Source organism: Lepisma saccharinum, chromosome 30, assembly GCF_977018435.1.
Source record: "Lepisma saccharinum chromosome 30, izLepSacc3.1, whole genome shotgun sequence".
Taxonomy (NCBI): Eukaryota; Metazoa; Arthropoda; class Insecta; order Zygentoma; family Lepismatidae; genus Lepisma; species Lepisma saccharinum.
In genome coordinates this window covers 31,451,910-31,471,800 of record NC_139258.1, presented here as the reverse complement: position 1 = coordinate 31,471,800, position 19,891 = coordinate 31,451,910, and the positions used below count along the sequence as shown (strand labels likewise).

The following is a 19,891-nucleotide window of genomic DNA, read 5'->3' as shown; positions in this document are numbered from 1 at the left end:
TAAGCTTCCAGCATAGCAACTCTTTGTTCTTGCGTGAGACTCGTGGCACACAGGATTTTACTTCTTGCCAACTCCCGCGCACACACGCTGTCACGTGCAGCTATCCCATGGTGCAGCATGTTTCCAAGGCCACCCACATCACCACAAGCAAGAATACCCAGAAATATTTTCTAGTTTTACAGCAATGAATTTTTAATGTGAGAGTTCAGTGACTTTAGAATCACTTTGTACTATATGTAGTATTGATATGATGCATCCCTCATACTAGAGCAACTGTCTACAACTTCTTATGGACTGAAGAGCTAAAATTTTAAAAGAGTAACAAGCTTTACAGATCACAATTGCAACGAAAAACATGTGGATAGTTTGCTGTTTATCTTTTTGGATCCTTTGAGTGATTTTTAATCCTTAGTATTTTATGAGTTGCGTATGTCTAAGAATGGACCCCACCGATGGGTAGTAGTAATGCCATCGCAGGAGTCCTGGGTTTGATACCTGATGGAGGCACATAGTTATTTGGATCCCATTTTAAACTGTAGGTCCAATCTTAGCTTATCTGTGTGTAAAGCAGACCTAACACACGAACTTAATATACCTAAGAATATTTTATTTACAGTTGTGTTCTTCACATTAGACTGGAAATATGAAATATTTGAATCATTTGCACACTTGCCATTAGTGCAAGTAATTCCATCATCATAACAATTGGTGAGCTACTTGAAAGCAATCGTAAAAAGATAAGAATATTGATTATAACTAGGGCTGAGTCGATACTGATGCCGATGTACCAATATTGGAAAGTATTGGTTGGAATTCATTTACCGATACCAGCTGATACTTTTCTGTCATATTAGTCTTCCACGGGTACAGAAAATTCTACGCAACACTTTTGTGGAGTATAATTATCCTGGAAATTATGCAAGATTGAAACTTTATTTTTATTTTGCATGAAACATGGTATTTTTAATTACATAACATCTATTTTAATATTCTGATATAATTCTTGAATATTGTAAAGCAAATTTTTTGGTAAATTGATACATATAATTGGAGAGGAATATTTACACACCAGTATTGATGAATATTTTGAACAAATTTTTATTATTGCAATTTTGAAGTATATGTATCTGAATCGGCTCAGCCCTAAGTATAACATAAAACAGTACATCCATAAATCTAAGCAAATCTGGTATTTACCATCAACTAAGGCCAGTGGAAAGATAGGCACAGATATATATATACACCTTCCGTTTGTTATAAAATCATGAAAATGAATAAAAAGTTCGTTATTCATGGTTGAAGTAGGTAGTACTTTCAATAGATGTCATTATTAGCAAGTAGGTTATGAATGTACAATCACAGACACTTCTGGCGTGTAACGATCTGATTGACTCTTATTGGGTTCGTTATATCCAAGATTGTATTGAATACATAGATATTTTTTTTACTTCATGATTAACATATATGTTTCAATCTTTTCTTTATAGTGGGATAATTGATGATAAGCCATTACGATTTCGAGGTGAGGTGTACCATCCGTATCACTTCAATTGTGCAGCATGTGGAATTGAGTTGAATTCCGATGCTCGAGAAGTTCGTAGCCGGCCAGGATACTCTGCAAATGAGATGGTGAGTCCATGCACGTTTGTATCAGCATAAATGAGAAGTGTGTTTTCATTCTGTATTTTCTCTTTATGAAGACAGTGTGTGAGCAAAGATTTATATCATACGTGTAGCCACGTAGATGACTAAACATGTTCAGTGGTCAATTCATAATTTGACCACCAAAGGTTTCAGGTTCCATTCCTGGCATGGCCGGTGTTTATTTGTGTGTGTTCCTTTATCAATTTCATCTAATTAGAATTTGTTCTCATTTCTTGATTTGATTTTTGTTATTTAGCATTGCTTTTCTGCCACTTTTGTCTAAGGGCAAAGATGAGGATGATTGATAAAATTGATGAATGGATACTCACAAAGAACACTCATGGCCAGCCTGGGATTCGATCCTGTGACCCCTGGAGTCGTAGCAGGCTGTGCCAACATTGACATAAAATAGCTTTTTTTGTTAAAATCATAAGAAAGATTTTCTGATCTAAAAGAGATGAATCAACAGTTAAGTGGAGAAGTTTACACAACACTGAACTAAATAGTTAATATTCATCTCCTGATATTATTAGAATAGTTGATCCAAGGATACTTTGGTACACAGGCCCTGTAACATGCATAGAAGATAAATGAAATGTTTACAGGATCCTTGTTTGGAAACCTGCAGGAAGCTGAAGACAAAGTTTGGATGACAATATTAAGACATGTACAAAATTAGTTAGGATGTTCAAGAATAGATTGATCTTCCTCAGAATAGGGTCAGGTGGAAGACAATGCTACTGCAGCAATAAACCTGTAGTGTTTAGCAATTACAGAGTTAGTTGGTTCCATCCACAGTAAATATGATTGGTTGTTATACTGTTCAGTCCAACCAGGAATAGTTTTAGGTAATCATGTAGTGCTAATTTAATTCTTCTCTTCACAGAATGAACTGTATTGTCTCCGGTGCCATGACAAAATGGGAATCCCGATCTGTGGTGCCTGCCGCAGACCGATTGAGGAGAGAGTTGTTACTGCATTAGGCAAGCACTGGCATGTTGAAGTAAGTTGTTGATCACACTAAGAAATTCTCTTGTATATTCACGAATCTCAGTATGAAATTTTTAATTTCACTCAGTCATGGAAATTAATACAGTAAATTATTGAATAGAGAACCTTTGATGCTGAGAAAGAGAGGAAATATGCAGTGGAATATGGATTATATATTTTGGCCTGCATTACCGAGAAATTCAGATAGAGAGGGGGAGTGAATATCTTTGTATGTGTAGGGGAGGGGCTGCATGAGAGAAGGGGGAGATTGAATGTCTATGGTTGCCATCACAACACTGAATTTTATATGCCAGCTCTGCATATGAAGGTTTGTTTATATTCTTCAACATATGGGTGTAAATGCAGTGGAACCTCAATTTTACATTTTTTAAGGGGGCGAAGTTGACAAAACTCAAAATACGGGAGGGGTGTAAGGGGTGATCCTTCCACATAGGACACCCAATTGTCAATGTCACTTCCACATAGTACACCATGGACTGCAATTTGCAGACTAACGAAGCCTGTGGCCAGTATAATTTTGTGTGTTGTCCTGTATTTTGTCCTTAAGTGTGCTGAGTGCCCCTGTACAGCCTCAGCTTTTAACCTAAGTCTTAATATTTTACTTATTGAATGTTACAATTATGTTAGTTGTTATGGTAAGGGGCTGGACCCCGTATAACGTGATGGGTGCAAAATAGCCTAAGTGCTGACGCATCCAAAATTTTAAATTCAAATTCAAAATACGGGAAAATAAAATCGGGGGAAATTTTATACCATTTTACTATGTTGGGACCGTCAAGATAGAATGTATAATGCGGGAAAATGTGAAATTGGGGTTCTACCATATGCATGTGAGTAAATTTGTGGACTACTTTATTCTGAATGTACCTCAAACCCTATAGTTGTGTATGTTTTGTACATATGTGAAGAAAATTATGATCTTTACAAGAACGTGCAACAGAATATTTCTACATCAAGAAACTTTTTTCCAGCATTTTGTGTGTGCCAAATGCGAGAAGCCATTCCTTGGACATCGTCATTATGAAAAGAAGGGATTGGCATACTGTGAAACACACTACCATCAACTGTTTGGAAACCTTTGCTTTGTATGCAATCAAGTTATTGGAGGAGATGGTAAGAACTTTACACTTCAGTTGTAGGATTATTAAAATGTTTGGGTTTTTAAATTTTGAATCTAATCATGCCTCTTAGAAAAGTATTGGAGGTCAGGCACGTAGCCAGTAGGAGGGCCCAGGGGGCTGTATACAAAACGCACATGTTTTGGAATTTGTGAGAATTTTTTTATGTAGCCAAATGTGAGATTTATCAAATTCAAAACTAGTTTGTATAAGTATTTAAAGGTACTTGGGCAAATCAAAATGTAAGTTACACCCGCCTGTATAAAACAAACAAAACACATTAGAAAAAAAAAATTGTTGGACAAAATTGAATGAACATTTAACTTTTTTTGACATAGTCACCAAGGTATTCAAAGCATTTTCGAATCTTGTGACCAGTTTTTCGATTTCTTGTGTGAAAATATTCCATCCAATTTCAATGGAGTTGACTTTTGGGTTCATTGGTTAACAATCGCCGCACCCAGTGAGAGCACAGTTTATGATACACCATCTGGTCATGTATCAGCAAAGAGACACTATCGTAGGATATGTTCAGTTCACTTGCAATCTCTCTTAATTTTCACATGGCGGTTGGCAAGGATGAGTGCATTCACACGCTCCGTTTTGTCGATAGTGTTCACAGTTGTAGGCTGCCCGACACGCTGTTCGTCATTCACATTTGTTCTTTCCTCTTCGAGCATCTGGTACCATTTCCTGATCATGGGGTGTGACATCGCATTCTCACCATACACCTCGACAATTTGGCGATGGATTTTACTCGTGAGTATGCCTTGGTGCTCACGAAACGACGAAGCACACCTCAATGTTGGACACTACGTCAATACGATGTGCCATATCCACACGGTGTCTACTCTCATACTACTATACCAGCTGCAGCATGGCTGCTTTGGGTAGGGGGAGAATACATTCCGGACAGTGTTGCCACAAAGTGTGATTATTTTATCTGTTTTAGTACAGGAATACAGCTCAGGTTTAACTTACTTTTTGATTCGCCCATGTACATCTCAATTAAACCATAGCAACAAATCAACATGGATGAAATGAATGTCACTGAGTGATCCTCACTCTGAGTGGGAGTCAGGGAGATAAATGTGTCTTTCTGGATGACAGGACACTTCTGGAAAGCTTGCTATTTTAGGATAATCTTTGTTGCTGTTTTTTTTTCTTTTCTTATTTTGCCACATGATTTTTTTTTCTGAGCTTCAAGGTAACTAAAGAAGTGTCCTTTGAGTTTAAATACAGGGTGATCTGTTTGGGTATGCATAAAGGATGTGCATTTTTTTTTTTTTTGGTCAAATGTGATTACCTGAAATATTGTATACAAAAGGCTGAAAGGTGGGAGTTTTTATTTTTATACACTACTAACAGTTTGGTAGAGTTTTCAGTCTTCTACATGGCCTCCATTGCAAACTCTGCACAACTCATAACGGTGATTCAATTCATTCCACGTCTGGTGTAACATCTCTGGGGTGATTCTGTCGAAGGAAAGCCTGTGTGATTTTGAATTTCAAATGATCAATGTCTGTGGATTTCTGTGAATAGACAATATCTTTAACAAAATCCCAGATGAAGAAGTCTGGAGGGGTTAAATCTGGGGAGTTGGGAGGTCAAGCAATTGGTCTTGTGTAACACTCTCACACTTAGCATACCAAAGGACACATTTAGCCAGTTGCTGGTTCAGAAATGCCATTTTAACAATAACGAATCAGTTCAAACTTCATTGTTGTCGACGCACCACAGCAAAACTCCCATGTTTCACACACAAAAACACCAACACGAAAATTTCTATGAATGTTTTATTTTATCCATACCCAAATGGATAACCCGGTATATGCAAATGGTCTGACTGCAAGTTATGACTCAAAAAGACTGCCACATGGCAGTCAGATGCTCTACTGCCTGGACCACAGCTCAAAGTGGAAGAGCAGACAATGGAGAGGCTTGATCTCTATACTGACCCAGCTGGAGATTGGAATTGGTGAAAGATGATGCTGAAAGTGGTGGTAGATGTGTTGAAAAAACTGTAAGTTAAGGAAGTAGTAGGGTATGTAAACCCCAATTTTGGCAACTATGAAAATTGGAGAAAAAGGATGATTTTGCCACAGATCTAAGTAACTTTTAACTCCTTAAGTGGGCAACTTGCAAGTGCCAAATTTCTTTCATAGTGGATAATTTTAAAAATTACAATTCATAATTTTCTAAAATGCTTCTTCTGTCATCAAATTAGACTAACTAAAAAATAATATCTGAAGATTTTTTTTGTTGGGTAACTACAAGTTAGAAGAACTCAAGACTTCAAATTGCAACTAGGAGTCCTGGGTTTTGAGTCCCATCATGGGACATGGGTGTTTTTTTTTTAGTTTTTTTTTTTAGTGTCTGTTCATCAATGTTGCCAAACCATTACTCATCCTCATTGTCTTGATTAGCCAATAGTGGCAGAAAAGCGACCCTAAAAATAACCAAATTCAATCAGTCAAGGAAAACATTCACGTGACTCCTTATTTGGCACACACACCACTGCTTCAAGCACAGATTATGTGCTATATTATATACAAGGGTAAGATAAACCAGCTAAGTGCCAATGTGGAAGCAGAGAGGTGGATGTGATTATGGCAAGTTAAACACACTAGAGCTTCTGAAGAGTGAAAAGCAAAATAACTCAGTATTAAAATAAGCAGGTACTTGGATCATTTTAAGCAGGACAGATTAGCCAGAGAATGTTGAGGACTGAAATATCCATCGTACCCACTGAAGATAAGAAGAGGTTAAGGTAACTTAAAGGGTAACTAAGGTAACTAAAAGGTTAAGGTAACTTCGGCACTAGGTAAGTTATCATTTTGATTACTATTAGTAATTTTTCTTGTACGTATTGCTTGCATTGTAGAATTATGCCTCTTGTAGTTTACTATTGTTACAAGCATTTAAACACATTTTTTGAGTAACATTTGAGGAGAACACACACTTCTTTTATCAGACATATATTTGTAATTTATTTAATGTTTGATTACATTACCGTATTTACTCATGTATAATTCACACTTTTTTCCAAATTTTTGCCCCATAAACTGTGGTGCGTATTATGCACGAAATAATTCAGACAGCCTACATGAAACCGTACAGGGTCATTCCATGATTTTGACACTTGCATTGATTTTTCATATTTTCAGAACTCTATCATGTTATATATCGCTGTAAAGCTTAAATTCTGCAGTTTCTGAATATGGCAACAGTATTCTATTCAAAATGGCGACACTAATGTGCAAAGCAATTGAAATAAGCTCATCACAAAATGAAGGAACTTTCTCTTCTTGGTCCACATAGCAACAGGTGACTTATCGAATAGGTAGGATGTCATTCACTTTCAATCTGCATAGCAACAGTTTTATGACCTACAACTAAGAAAGTCATTTCTTGAGCCTTGATTATACTGTGCATTATATACGAGATATTTTTTTGTTATTTTTCCCCATGAAGAACCAGGGTGCGCATTATACACGCGTAAATACGGTAATTACATTTTGATTAATTAACATCAATCAACCTAAAAATAAATGCCTGATGAATGGAGCATGTGTTCTCCCAGAACATTACATCAAAATAGTGTGTTTAAATGTTTGTATACGACGCACGCTTTTAGAAGCGATATCGGGTGGGGCCACGCAGAGGGTGTGCGTGGCGATCAACCAATGGCAGGAGTGCAACGTTGTACAGTTAGGAGACTGCGGCGTGGAAGTTAAAAGCAGTGTTCTGTATTTTTCTTGCACGCAAGAAGTTTTCATAAAACTCGCCACTTTAAGGTTCATCATAAGATGGGGAAAGACATTTTGAACCTGACTCTTCAAATCCCATGAATTTCCGTCGCCTACAGCCGGAGTTATCGTTCCTTGAAGAAACAAGGGAAACACCTTTCATTTCCTTCAGCCTGTTTTTTTCGTTGCCACCGTGTTGACGCAGCTGTGTTGTTGTGTCTAGGGAAAACTGTGGGTGTTAAATTCGCCTCGATATAAACAATGACCCTTCATTGTTCTGGGCGTTCTCGAACATTGAAAGCCTGGTTCAGTTTGAGTTCAGCGTTTTCGTAGCAAGGCTGGTGTAAAATTATTCGCTCATCGTTCACTCGTGCGCCACAAAGAACAGTTTGTGAAAAGATAAAATACAGCCCTTTCGTGCGATAGTGTGTGTTCCGTGTGTTCTTTTTATTATAAATAATGTCACTCTCAAAACTTAGCACCAGTAGTACAGGCACCAAGGGTGCAAAATCTAATCATTAACCTCCAGGAGAGTGATTCGGAGATGAGTGAAATCAGTGACGCGGAGACCCATGGGCATCCGGGAGGGGCGGCAAGGGGGGTAGTGGCCCCCCTGGAAAATGTCAACCAAAAATTATATATTTTTCACATATAATTTCATTACAGCTACAATAATATGTGTTAATTATTGCATGAATATGATATTCAAATTTAAGCAATGTTTTTGAAGGAACAACACTATTATGGAGGAAAATGTGCCTTGTTTGCCCCCCCCCCCCCCTGGAAAAAAGCACCTTCCTTGCCCCTCCCTGGAAAAAATCCTGCGGACGTCCATGCGGAGACCGAGGAAAACGACGAGAGCGGTGATGAATAGATACCTTGAAGCTTCTTTCAGGTATGGGTTTCTTGTATATGCTACAGTGATATGATATTATAATCCTGTGTAGAAATATTCACTATATTATTTCACTGTACTTATATATACCGTGCATGCATTATCAAAAATAATGGACACATCGCGAATTTTCTGTCCTTCCCTTGCGCTAGCATTTAGTTTGGCAACAGCGCAGTAGCACTGGCTGGGTATTGGCCGAACTCATGTTCCTTCTAAAAGCATGCGCCGTACAACCATTGACTCAAGAGGAATAATCCCATAATGGCAGTATGGATATTTCACAGTTTGGAGCTCTTTTAAGTTTTTAAAAAATATCTTGCTAATGTATTCTTTTATTCATTTCAGTATTTACGGCTTTGAATAAAGCTTGGTGCGTCCATCATTTTGCCTGCTCCATCTGTGACCAGAAGATGAACCAGAAAACAAAATTCTATGAATTTGATTTGAAACCTGTTTGCAAGAAATGTTATGACAAATTCCCAGGTGAATTGAGGAGGAGATTAAGAAAAGCCCATGAAATGACACCAAAGAAAGCATAAGTTCATGGTTTTTAATATTGCAGGGCACACAATATAGCTAAATTAAAACAAGAATATTGTATTGATATGATCAAATGGTGGATAATAAGCAAGTCACTGTTATCCGTGAGCCTTATATTATTTGTGTTGATAGTTGTACCAATTTTGCCAGATGCCTCTAAATGTACTATTCTCACTGATACAATTTAATACTTATAATTACTAAGCCCGTGAGAGGCAAGGCTTACCTACCAACTGCTGGCCTGATTCCCATATGCCTCAGCAGAGGTGGGTGATCCAGTGTGTCCCATAGCCCCAGCCCAAAGCTTAATTTCTTAGACTACAGTGTGGGACACCAATTAATGATAATAATATGTAGGTATTCCTTGTATCATATCAATCTATCATAGTTTTATATTAAAATATTCACCTGATTGAACCACTGCAACTCTTAATGAATAAATTAAAATAGAAATACATTGAAACAGATTCTGCATGCCCAAATTTAAATTTTGTGACTATACATTTTTGTGTGTCTGTGCTCAGTGAAGAAAAACATTTTTTTTGCATTATAAACTCATTTGCAATGGTTACATAATCATGGTTTTTGGGTATGTCTGGTGTGGATGGCTGGGAGTATAATCTCAGTGTGGCACTTGGGAAACGTTTTGACTAGTATTGGTGATTAAGTTCCAAGTAATTTCTTAAAGGTTTGCGTAACCATAGTTTGCAATACAAGTCACTACTTACATGTGGTTTAACAGGTTCTTTCCAAAACACTTCACACATGGTGTAATTTTGTAAGACATATTATTCAATGACAGTAAAAAAAAAATACCTCTTTGTTTATTCATTTCTATTGTACTTATTAAAATAAATAATAAAATTGTTAGATACAAAAATCCTATTTCCATTTTGACCATAAATTCAATACTTTATTCTGTTCACATGGGCTGTATTTATCCACAATAAACATAGCTGATGAAAGGACTTTGTATGACTTAAAATTATGGAATTGCAATTCGGTACCAAGGACAATTTCACTGAAGATGGGCGTCCCTCTTCATCAGTGGAGAACAAATCCAATGCTTCACCATCTTGTTTATTCCATCAAGCACCAAGTAGCACATGAATAACACCTTTCTGTTGTCATAGCAATCATCATGACACAAGTAATTTATTTATTTATTTATGCTTTGCACTTCTACAGAGGATTAAACCTCCAATTACAGAAGGCGTACACTGTGTTTGATTACTACAATAGAAATTACATGGAAATATACAAACACATATTCATTCATTCACATACAATACATATAACATACAACATACGTAACGCATGAGATATATATATATACTTATCTACATACATTTAGGCAAGAGGTTTATATGTAATTCACAAATATTGCACACTATAAATGATAATATTTATTTTAAACAATCTATATTCTATCAGAGTTTCTATAGCACTGAATCTATTATTCTTTTATATCTGTCAAATGGAAGTGAAAAATCTACACATTAATTGTTTGCAACAAGGATATTGTAATCGTGACACATTCTATTTATTGGTGAGTTTCTATATTTCTGAGTTTTTGAAATTTTAGAAGTTAGAATATTTCTATTACGCAGATTATTTTTTCTTATATTAAATTGTATTTGACCAAGAAAGGGGCTGTTGTCTAAGACACCATTAATTGTTTTATACAAGTACAACTGTTCTAATATTTTCCTCCTATTACTAAGACTCTTAAATCCAAATATGTCAAGCAGATTAATGTAATTCACGTTATTTTGTCGTGGGGACATATCATATTTTTTGTAAAAGAGATACCTTAGGAACCTTTTCTGAATTCTTTCTATGCTATTTTCGTACGATCTATACATTGGAGACCAAATAACGGATGCATATTCAAGTCTACTTCTTACTATGCTATTATATAGAGTTGTAATACAATGTATACTATTAAAATCTAGAATTCCTTATAACAAAACCTAATGATCTGTAGGCCTTATTTACCATATATGATATGTGTTCTTTGAAGGTCAAAGCAGAATCAATGAAAACACCAAGATCTTTGATTAGGTTCACCTCTGGAAGTAATTTACCACAAATTGAATATGTAAACCTCAAATTATTTCTTTTATTCGTTAGTTGCATAAAGTAGCATTTATTTGTATTAAATGTGAGATCATTTAAGCATCTCCAACCATATAGTTTCTCTATATCTTTTTTGAGATCTATTGTATCGTCAAGACCATTAATTACTTTGTACAATTTAATATCATCAGCATACAAAAGAATCTGTGAGTTCTTAACGCAAGTTGGTAGATAGTTTACATACAAAATAAATAAGAGAGGTCCTAGATTAGATCCTTGTGGGACACCGGAGTTTACAGTATATTCACATGATTTTGATTCTTTGTAAGTTACATATTGTCTCCTACCCTGAAGATATGATTTCAGTAAATTCAACATATTATTTGTCAAACCAAAGCCTGATAGTTTATGCAGAAGAATATCATGGTTGATTTTATCAAAAGCTTTTGCACAGTCAATATAGATTGTGTGTACAGCAGATCTACGTCAATATAGATTGTGTGTACAGCAGATCTACAATAGAATGAATTATATACATCTTGCACAAAATTTGTTAAATTGGTTGTAGTAGATCTACCTGGAAAAAAACCATGTTGGCAATCGCTTATGTAGTTTTTGACATGTTTGAATATTCTTGCATACAAAATTTGTTCTAACACTTTAGCAGGTGCACATATTACAGCAATTGGTCTATAATTTTCAATTCTTGTACATTCACCTGATTTTAAGATTGGGCAGACTTTAGTTAATTTCCAAATCTTGGGGAAACATTGTGTCTTCATTATTAAATTATAAATAAAACATAATGGTTTCTGAAGCACTTCGGCGCAAGCCTTAATTACATATGGAGGAATTCCATCTGGTCCACTGGATTTTTTCAGTTTTAATTTTTTTTACTGCATACCAATATTCCTTGTCAGTGACCCCATAATTAGTGAGTGAACTAGATACCTTTAATTCAACTTCGTCGGTAATTTCGTATGTGCTAGGATATTCAGCATAAACAGATTGAAAGTATGAAGCAAAGCTGTCAGCTATACTTTGATTTGTTTGTAAAGTTCTGCTGTCATGTATCATAGTTTGATTTGAATACGCATTTCTACCCTTCTTATTATGTACATAGTTCCAAAAAGATTTTATATTATTGTTAATGCTATCCTCGGTTTCTTTAATGTACATACGATATGCTTTATTTATAATTGCCTTTGCCTTTTTGCGAGTTTCTCTATATTTTGTTTTACTATCATCAGCGTATTTCATGTGTTTTCTATGATATTCCTTAAGTTTTAAAGTTTTAATAATTTCTCCAGTAAACCACAGAGGGTATTTGTATTTTCTGTGGACCTTCTTCTTTGGTACAGTGTTATGAAATACAGAGTTCACATTTTCATAAAAATAGTTTACAGTTTCTTCCACTTCACCCATGCTAGTAATGGGAGCCCAGTTTATGTCTCGTAACATTTCGTATAATGTTAAAAAGTTTGCCCTCTTAAAATCTAATATTTCGACTGGATTTCGTTTCAACACATTTGTTGATATTTTAAAATGCACATTTAATATTAAAGCCGGATGGTGAAGATCTTCCTTGACAAGAGGCATCTCATCCCTATTTACGATGATATTGTTATGTACATTTGTTAGAATTAAATCTAGGGTTCTACTATTGTGATTTGTAATATTGTTAATAGAATGTAAGTTATAAAGATTCAAGAAATTGTCCAAACTTCTGTAACAAGTTCCACCTGTTTGCAGGTTATAGTTGCAATCTACAATTTTCGGCAGATTAAAATCACCAATTACAATAATGTTATTGTTTTGCAGTTGTTCGTAGTCTTCAAACAGATCATAGAACGATATATAATCATTCAGAGTTGAAGAAGGGGTGAAGTATACAGCAATTACATAATATATTCTATTATTTAAGTTTACTTTTACACATAAAATATCCCTATTATTGTCTAGAATAATATTATCAGATCTTATATTATGCTTAATAGCAATTAATACACCTCCTCCTCTCTTATTTTCTAACCTGTCATGTCGGAACACATTATAGTTATCATCAAACAATTCATTACTGTATACACCACTATTTAACCAAGTTTCAGTAATAACAATTATATCGTAACTATTTACAATATTATTTACATAAAACTCTTGTGTTTTTGTATTTAGACCTCTAACATTTTGATAGTAAATGGAAATGTCATTTGGGGAAGCCATTTAGAGTCATGCCAATTTACTAATATCTTCAATTGTCTTTAAAACAAAAACATTCCTGTCGCCTTCTCTTTTTCTTAGTTTAATCGTACCTGAACTGTCAACCCACAAGAATGCATAATTTTTCTCTCGTTTTATTTTTCTTGCTTGACCATATATGGTCTTACGAAGTGGTGTTAAGCTTTCGTTAATATATACACTGTCATTACTAGAAAATCCTACATGGGTACAATTAAGATTCCTTTTAACCTTTCGTTTTCGGGAATGCCGAAAATTTCCACTGTATTTCTTCTCCCGTATTGTTCAAGTTCATCAAGCTGCAACTGCGTCTCCTGAAGTTGTTTCTTGAGTTGAGTGTTCTCCTCTTGCAGCCGTTCTACCTGTCCAAGACATGTGGCGATGGTCTCGGATTGCTTTTTTATTAAATCAACATTTTCATCCAGTTTTTGATTAGCATAATCCAATGATTTGCTCAATTCCCGCTCTGCCTCTTTATTTTGCTTCCTCAGTTCCTCCACTTCCTTTGATAGAGTTTGCAATAGTTTGTATACATCCATCATAGACGGATGTCACTTGGTTCATAAACACTTTCAAGAGATATACTACTGCGTCTATCCTTTACACAATTTTTACAGCGCCATACTTGTTTCGTAGAATTTATAAATTCTACATCTGCGTCTTTCAGCTGAACACATTTCGTATGAAACCAATTAACACAGTTGCTACACTGTATTTTTGATAAAAGTTCTTGCCTCGAAACAGGTTTCGAACACACCGCACACGCATTCATGCCAAACGATTGTGCTCCAATCGTGCTGTATAAACGATGTGACTACACTTGTCGTTGAAACTGATGTTCTTTGTTTACATTGTATTGAGTGACAAGAAATGATTAAATATATCACTTTACATTACTAGTTTCGATTGATTTATGTATGTATATAATCTACAGTACTTACTGCATTTGTTTTATAACAGGAATATCCAGTATAGACACACAAACTGAGTAAATTAAACAAATCAGTGAAACAGTAATTGGAAGTAGAGAAATCCATATCTATCTTTAGTCAGGCAAAAATCAGAAATAGCCTGGGCAATATTTTTTTTATACCTTGCCACGTTTATGCATAAAAATTACCAAATATTGTCAAAATTATACAGTTTTTGGAAAGAACCTGTTAAGCCACATGCAAGTAGTGACTTGTGTTTTATTTAATAAGTGGTGATTAAATTTGAACTGAAACCTCTACTATCAATAGATTGGAATAAGCTCAGCCTGATATATAATCTTGAAATACCAACACCAGCAATGAAAATACAAAGAAAAGATTTCCAATGTTTTGAACTTCCCATTTGCATCTTCAGTGATTGAAAGATGTATCTATCCCTGAAACTGCAGATGGGAAAAATTTGTGTGCGTTAGTGTTTACATTTTGTTTTTAAGATTATGTAAAAGGAATGTCTATAAAATTAACACATTGGTACACTATGTACTGTTTTGCTTATTGTTCACAGAACTTAAATTTACATCCCTAAATTCCACCAGAATTTTATGAAATCAAATAGCTTGCCTAAGCATAGAATAATACTATTTTTGCTTTATGTTCCCTGCAACAAAATATTTCAAAAATAATTCTCACATGGGAAATTGTTAAACATTGGAAATGATTACCAAACCAATATGTAGAATTACCCTAAAGATATGAAAATTGTTTTACACCTGTGTATAATGTTGAACCACTAATCACAGTTAATGATCAATATTATGAATTGATGAATCTCATGTAGAGTGGGATGCATAAACATTACCAGACAAATTGTCCATCTTGTTCATTTACTTTTATTTCACACTATACGATGTTCAAGAATTGGAAAAGTGCCAGTGAAGCAGTTGCACTAACATCAGTACGATTCCATTACTGAAAATGCACTGAATGAGAGAATAACATGAATAAGACTGGCAATCAACAATTTGCCTGTTAATATTTATTCATTCCCCTGTACATGACTGCTGTTGTCTTCCATATTTTGATTTTCAGTGAATCTCACGTCCTGTAAATGTATGTTTGTTATTGTAGTTTATCATCAGTTTGGTATAGATTCAATAGAAAATAAATTGATTGTAGAAAATAGTTTTAGAAAGCTTTATTAAATTTTGTAAATTTTTGTACATTCTTTATTTTAGCTAAGAGGGGCATTCAAGTCAAACTGGGTCTTTTGATATTTCAGAAAAGCTAAACACATGTGGACATATAGAAAAGACTTATTTCGTAATGTAATCCCTGTCTACAATAATGCACTTATTCCAACATATCAATAGTGCTTTGATACCAGCAGCTTCTCAGTATATCAGATCCATGAATAGAGTGCTTGCCTCTTTACTGCTGAAATGCAGCCTCTGAGGAACTTCTTTAGTGGTTCAAACATGTGAAAGTCGCTTTGAGCAAGGTTCGAAGTGTAAGGGGGCTGGTAGTAACTTTGGACTTCCTGTAGTGTCCAAATTGTGTGGTGGGCAGTATGTGGGCATGCATTGTCTTGCAGAAACAGAAGGCATTTAGTGATCAAGCATGGCCTTTTCTGTGGTCAAGCTTAAATTTCCCACAGAAAGATGCATCTGTACCACAAATTGATGACATATTAGTCAATTTTCAAGGATCAGGCGCTCCATTCACTGAATAAGCATGGGAACAGTTGCAGTGGACTCTGAAGCACCTTGGCTGGATCATATTGCAGTGATGTACAGCCGTCTTTAAACCTTTTGTACCATTCAAATGTTTTACTGAAACTAAGAGCCCTATCACTGTACTGTGCTTCAAGTCTTCCATGAATTTCCTCACTTTTATTAATCCATTCACCAGAAATTTCATCACAACATGATGTTCTACTAGCAATTACAGGCTTGCCTGCAATCTTGTTTAACAAGTGATCGACTTGCATTGTCCACAATGTTAGCACTACATATGCTAATAGTACACTTGTCTACTATATATGTTGGGATGTGTTCTGTTATTCTGGAAAATGATGAAGCCCTCGTTTGACTTGAATGACCCTTGTACTAAATAATTTCATACATGTAAGCTTGCCTTATGAAAGTGCCATTATGGTATCTTGGGAATTGATACCAACACTGAATTTTTTTCTCAAGCTGCTTATGTTATCTAATATTCTGTTAGTATGTTTTTCTCATTCAGAGTTATATTTTGATACTAACATAAGTTAACGTGCAATGTTTTTTCTTCTGAGAGAAATTTTTTAAATGCAAAGTATAAAATTTTGTCTACCTCAAAATATATTTTTTGATGTTGCAAGATTGCAAACTAATATTCATCTATTGTCATAATAATATTACTTAAACCCCAAAGATGATATTTAAAGATATTTAAGCTGATAAAATTAACTGCATAAAGATAAATATATATATACATAGTTTACTTCAGTTAAATTTATAATGAGTTGTCAGTGTAATGTATTTAATATAAAGGAATTATTAAGTAGCAGAACTTAAGGAAGGTCCAATTTTGGCATGTACCAAGTTATTTTACTTATTACTTATTTAGAGTAAAATAAGTTAGTACTTGCCAAATCTGAAGCTTTTTAAGTTCTGCTACTTCTTGAAATGATGGCATGTGGTGTAAGTTAAGCTTTATCTAAAGTAAAACAATTAAAGTCATATTTGAAACATAAGAAAGCTTGAAGTAGTGAATAAAAAAAAATATTTATGCTTGAATTATAGCATAGCAAAATAATTATTGTAACATGATATGAATGTTAACATGTTTTGAGAAGTCATAATTAGTTTTGGGTTGTTCTATTGTTAACTGATTTTGTAACCTCCAAAATTTATGTAATGTGCACTATCATATACTATGATGTCCATTTGTCATTCTGCTGGTAACTTTTCGTAATATAATAAATGAACATTGGGATTCATGTGTAATGGATGTTGAGTTCTAAATCACATCTGTTACTGAAGATTTCCACTAATATTGATTAATGCTAATTGCATTGCATGTAGATGTATCTAGTCTTCTACCTAGATACTATTTAATATATTCAAAATCAAAATAGGAAACTCCCAGGTATAGCAAATAACAGCAGATTGGGATTGTTCTTAATTTTTCAAAGTATATTCTTACCAATAATGGTATTTTTAGTAAGTTCTTATTTTAGTCTGTTTCGTTTTGCTGCTTTTGTGGCTGTAAATTAGTTATTTCTCTTCAGTATTAAAATAAAAAAAATAATCATGTGTACTGTTTTAGTAACTTATCGCGTCCTTACTTTCAATGTTCCATTTAGTAATGTGACAAAAAATAAGAGCAGTTGTGAACTGCAATAACAAATTGTAGTTTATGTATTAATACAACAATGTGCAAGATATAATTGATATCGAATGCTTTTTACTTAAAATGTATAACAAATCATTTACACTCAAGAAGGAATTTTCTGATATACACAAGAAAGTTCTGACTTACACATCAGTTGAATTTTTAATATTCATATTACAAAAATATTTTTCTAATGTTACATGGTATTCTGAATATATGCTACTTACTATAAGAATGGAAAGAAACAGGTAATTTGTAATAATGACATTATTGCTGCCAATTAACTTCTTAGAACTGCATTCAATTTTATGAAATATGTAAAAATAATATGATACCGGTAATTCATTTATTGTTTAACTAGTGTCAGGTGATGTTATGAAGTCATTGGTAATGCTGAAACTTACGTAGGATGAGTTGCTGTAATGTTTTATTATATATGAATCTTGTTATTTTTATTTTATAACTCTTTGTGTACGAAATGCATAAATCTATTGATTCAAGTACCAGCAATGATTTGATACGCTAATTTAAATTTAATATTGTGTAAAGTAAAATGATTATAAAATATTGTATACTCTCCGCACATTGTTAAGTGTATAAAAAATAGGGATGGACTGATATGGATTTTAGCTGATACTTAATAGTTTTGACACAATATACTGATATTTTACTGATTAGGTATAAATTTGCAAATGTTCCATGAAGAATCTGAACGGCGCATAAAATTCCCTTAGTAATGTATTACAACACGTGAATGGCTAATACCATTATGTGCATAAAAGTCTGAGAAAATTGTAGAATTTGTACAAAATGACTGGTATTTAGAGATATATCAGATCAGTAAAATGGTAATTTTACAGACACATCAGTATGCCTGTGTCGGCTGATATAGAGCACCGATTAATCTGTCTCATCCCTAATAAAAAGCATACACACTGCCTTTGTTAACTAATGTATTAAGTAAATTGCCTATTGATTCAGTATGACATATTTTTTAACATGTAAAATAAAATTATTTCAATATATATTATAATGTGTGTTAATTTATTCCTTTTAGAGTCAAGAAGTTTGTTTCTATTCCATTTTGATGTTAATACCTCACAACATTTGACATGTAACCATTTATATGGGTCCTTCACACTCATTAAGGCTCAGCTGGATTTATTTTCAAAATATCCCGTACTTTCTTAAAAAACGCTATGATATTCTAAATTCTAAAAAATTACACCTGTTAAGAATTCCGTCTAGAGCATTCCTCCATGAATTTTCGTGTGGTTTGCTTTCATTTCTTTTCCTAGATATTCACAATAGTTTCTTGCCTATGTAAGCCTACTAAACTATCTATACAACAGTGAAAGCAAGTCACATGAATACTTTAGACGAAATTCTAAGAGGATGTAATTTTTTAGAATTTGGAATATCATAGCGATTTTTCTAAAGTAGGGGAAATTTGGAAAATGGCCACACTGACATTTGCCGAAGGTCCAGCCAAGCCTTAAGAGCCCGTATCACCGCTGGTGACGATACCTAAAAAATAGGTTCTTGCGTCGACCTTCTGCGCTCGAACAGTCAAGTGTGTGGCATTTAAATTTTACTGAGTTAAAGATCAAATATGAAATTTGTTATGTCGCGAAGCCTTTTTTTAAATACATTATTTATTACGTAGTTTTCCTTATCTCAATTTCGTAAAATTCACTTGCTCGCCAATTGTATGTAATAACTTAAATCAACATATTGAAGCACAAGAAAGCTTCAACTGTTCTTCTACAGCAAAGAAATGAAACTGATCTGACAGAATTTTCTTTAGAATGTCTGTAGCTTTTCGACATACAGAGCAATGTATGTAAATTTTAACTTCGGCCGTCCCTTTTTTCTTTCACAATCGTAAACAGCTTAGAAAAGTAGAGTTAAAAAACATTCAGGAACATGGAAATGAGCTCCACATTTCCTGCACTGCCATGTTGACTAACTTCTCTCCTATTTAACATGTAAGACACCTCTATGTTGGATGTTTCCTTTGCTCAGAAGCTGAATGCATGGGGAATATATCCAGTTTTATTCCTGCAGCCTTAATGGAGTTGGACCTGCTTCCTCTGGTTTACCAGAGGTGAACAAGAACCGCTAGAAACCTTCAAAATGCATCCAGGGAAAGAAACAAAAAAAGACTAGTGCAAAGCGACCTGTTGAGTTAGGGAAGGTACAGAGGTACAGTTTCATTTGTGGGCAATATTAAGAACAGAGGCAAAAATGTTGACCTCTGCATTCAGATAGATTCTTTCAAACATGTCCATCTTATGTGCAACAATTTTC

At 34.4% G+C, this 19,891-nt stretch overlaps 1 protein-coding gene across 2 annotated transcripts in view; it reads left to right on the top strand.

Annotated features, from left to right (window-relative positions):
* The window catches only part of stck (LIM zinc finger domain containing stck), a 54,138-nt gene extending 35,536 nt beyond the window's left edge, over window positions 1-18,602 (top strand). For both annotated transcript variants that reach the window (XM_083115449.1, XM_083115450.1), the window contains exons 6-9: window positions 1,488-1,629; window positions 2,531-2,647; window positions 3,627-3,768; window positions 8,763-18,602. In XM_083115449.1, the coding sequence (XP_082971575.1) occupies window positions 1,488-1,629; window positions 2,531-2,647; window positions 3,627-3,768; window positions 8,763-8,956 (595 nt within the window). In that variant the 3' untranslated portion in view covers window positions 8,957-18,602. The remainder of the gene's footprint in view (window positions 1-1,487; window positions 1,630-2,530; window positions 2,648-3,626; window positions 3,769-8,762) is intronic.
* Window positions 18,603-19,891: the final 1,289 nt, after the last annotated feature.